The following is a 2,463-nucleotide window of genomic DNA, read 5'->3' as shown; positions in this document are numbered from 1 at the left end:
CTGGGCGGGAGGCGGGCTGGGCTCGCTGCTGGGCTCCCGGCCCCGGGAAGCAGAGGGCCCGGGCCGTCCCCAGGCTGCCCTCCCCTGTCGGCCTTGCTCCTCTTGGTCACAACATTAAACTTGGCTCTGCAGACACGCCAGACCCCGGCGGAGCCTCTCCTCCACCCCGTGGGCTGGAGGCCGGGGAAGGAAGAGGCAGAGGGCCACCAGCCCTGATGGGCACGGGGCCGACAGACCCCACACGTGGGCGTGGCCACGATGCCCCGGCGTGGGCTGAGATGCCAGACTGCGCCTGAAATCAGTCTTTAAATTCAATTTTAAACACTCTCATTTGTAAAAAATAAGAAAGGTGTTCATTCTTGCACAAGTAAGCAGAAGGAACACAAAATTACCCATCATGCCCCGGTTGGAGGTTATCATTTCTACACACTGGTGCTACCTCCGTGTGTGTGTGTGTGTGTGTGTGTGTGTGTGATCATGTTCTACATGTTGCTTTGTAACTTAGTATTAAAAACTAGCGTATGGCCTGGCCAGTGTGGCTCAGGGGTTGAGCATCGACCTACGACCGAGGAGGTCAGGGTTTGATTCCTGATCAAGGGCACTTGCAGGCTTGATCCCCAGTGGGGGGCGTGCAGGAGGCAGCCGATCCATGATTCTCTCTCATCATGGATGTCTCTCTCTCTCCCTCTCCCTCCTCCCTGAAATCAATAAAAAAATGTATTTTTTAAAAAGTCATAGCAGCTTTGGTTTCTAGTGTTGGCCACCGAATTCGGGGCTGCCCGGGCCCCTCCCTCCCTCTCTCCCTCCCTCCCTCCCTTCCTGGAGATGCGGGCCCTGCCTGGGCAGAGGGAGCCGCCCGGTGGCCAGGGAGCTGGCTGAGGGTCCGCCCAGCTAGCAGAGCACAGTGTCCCGCTGCCTGGGGGCCTCGGCCGCTCGGGCTACGGAGGAATGACTACCGGCCACCAGGCACTCGGTACCTACTCGTCCCCACCTGGGTCAGCCAGATGCTCGGAGCTGCTGCCCGGGACCCGCCGCTCAGTCACTCGTTGGACAGGCACGTGGGCGCCGCACGGTGGTGCTGCAGGTGCCTCTGGGCGGAGGGCGTGGGGTCCCTCTTACCTCGCTCACGGCTTTCCGGAGCATGCGGGTCTCCTCTGCCTGGGCCCCTGACTGGGCCTCGAACAGGGCGATCTGTTCCTCTAGCTCATGGGCCCGGGTGGTGAGCTGGTCCACGTGCAGGTCCTGGGAAACGAGAACCCTGGCGGCTCTCAGGCACAGCCCCCCGCCCCCTGACCCGAGGGGGTGACCCCAAGGCTGGCAAAGGCCTCTCGGGGCTGCCGGCGCCCCAGGACACCGGGAGGTGGGGGAGAGCCTGGGCCGGGACGCGGGTACCTGCTGCTTCTTGTCCCGCTCGGCCCGCACCCGCTCCGCCTCCGACTTCTTCACGATCTGCTTCATCACGTGGATGTCGTCCCGCGTGTCCTGGTCGATGTTCTGCATGTAGAACAGGTTCAGGGCCAGGTTCTCCATCTCGGTCTGCAGCGCCGCCACTGCAGGGGGAGAGGCCCGGCCGCACATCACCCGCTGCCCTGCCCTCCGCCTTCCGCCCTACGCCCGCTCCGCCCTTGGCTATCCTACGGGCACGCTCATCTCCTACTGATTGGCTTCTAACAGCCCTTTGTGGACGAGCAGGCAGCGTGGGCAGAATTTGTAAGTGGCTCCCACACCTCCGGCCCGGTGTTACCCCTGTGGCATGGCCCTCGGGTGGCAGAAGGGAATGATCGGTGGGCCCAGCGGCAGGGAGAGCAGGCACCGCAGGGCCGAGCAGGAGAGGGCGGCGGTGCAGGGAGCCCCTTGGCTCTGGCCCAGACAGGCGGGGGAGCCCGGCTGTTCCCCACACGGTTCCCACCGCAGCCGCAGGCGCACAGGGCAGGTCCCGAGGGCCTTCCCAGGGGCCATCGCGGGGCATGGAGAAGGGGCGCCCTCCAGGAGACCCACCTTTAGGAAAAGGGGGCACAAATGTCTGGAAAGGCAGCTGCCTACCAGGACCCAGCAAGCTCGGCAGCTCCCACGTGGGCGCACAGGGGCCAAGGGGAGGAGGGGCTGCGCTGAGGGCTCGGGACACGATGGCACACGGAGACGCCCTCGGGCTGCGGGGACCGGGCTCTTACACTTCCTGCGCTCGGCGTTGGCGGCCTCGCAGGTGCGGGTGTAGAGCAGGCGCATGCGCTGCAGCTCCTCCTCCGTCTGCTGCCGGGCACACGTGGCCAGGGAGTAGCGGTCGTGGCTCTTCTCCAGCTGCACCTGCAGGGCCGCCATGTGCTGCTGCACCCCGTACAGGTCCACGCCCAGCTCCTGCCGCTGCGTTTGGCTTTGCTTGGAAGCCACGCCCTGTGGCCCGAGAGAAGGCGGGTCAGGGGGACTGGTGGGGATGGGGGGGATGGGGGCACACAGCCAGGGGGG

At 65.0% G+C, this 2,463-nt stretch overlaps 1 protein-coding gene across 1 annotated transcript in view; it reads right to left on the bottom strand.

Moving 5' to 3' along the window:
- Nucleotides 1-2,463, bottom strand: part of CCDC40 (coiled-coil domain containing 40) — an 18,086-nt gene that overhangs the window by 10,628 nt on the left and 4,995 nt on the right. Inside the window, exons 7-9 of the mRNA XM_015559730.1 lie at nucleotides 2,172-2,391; nucleotides 1,393-1,550; nucleotides 1,042-1,242 (exon numbers count right to left, since the gene is read on the bottom strand). Coding sequence (XP_015415216.1) covers nucleotides 1,042-1,242; nucleotides 1,393-1,550; nucleotides 2,172-2,391 — 579 coding nt within the window. The remainder of the gene's footprint in view (nucleotides 1-1,041; nucleotides 1,243-1,392; nucleotides 1,551-2,171; nucleotides 2,392-2,463) is intronic.

Source organism: Myotis davidii, unplaced genomic scaffold (assembly GCF_000327345.1).
Source record: "Myotis davidii unplaced genomic scaffold, ASM32734v1 scaffold211, whole genome shotgun sequence".
In the NCBI taxonomy this organism is placed as follows: Eukaryota; Metazoa; Chordata; class Mammalia; order Chiroptera; family Vespertilionidae; genus Myotis; species Myotis davidii.
Note: the sequence above shows the minus strand (reverse complement) of the source record. Positions and strands in the feature narration are given on the sequence as shown.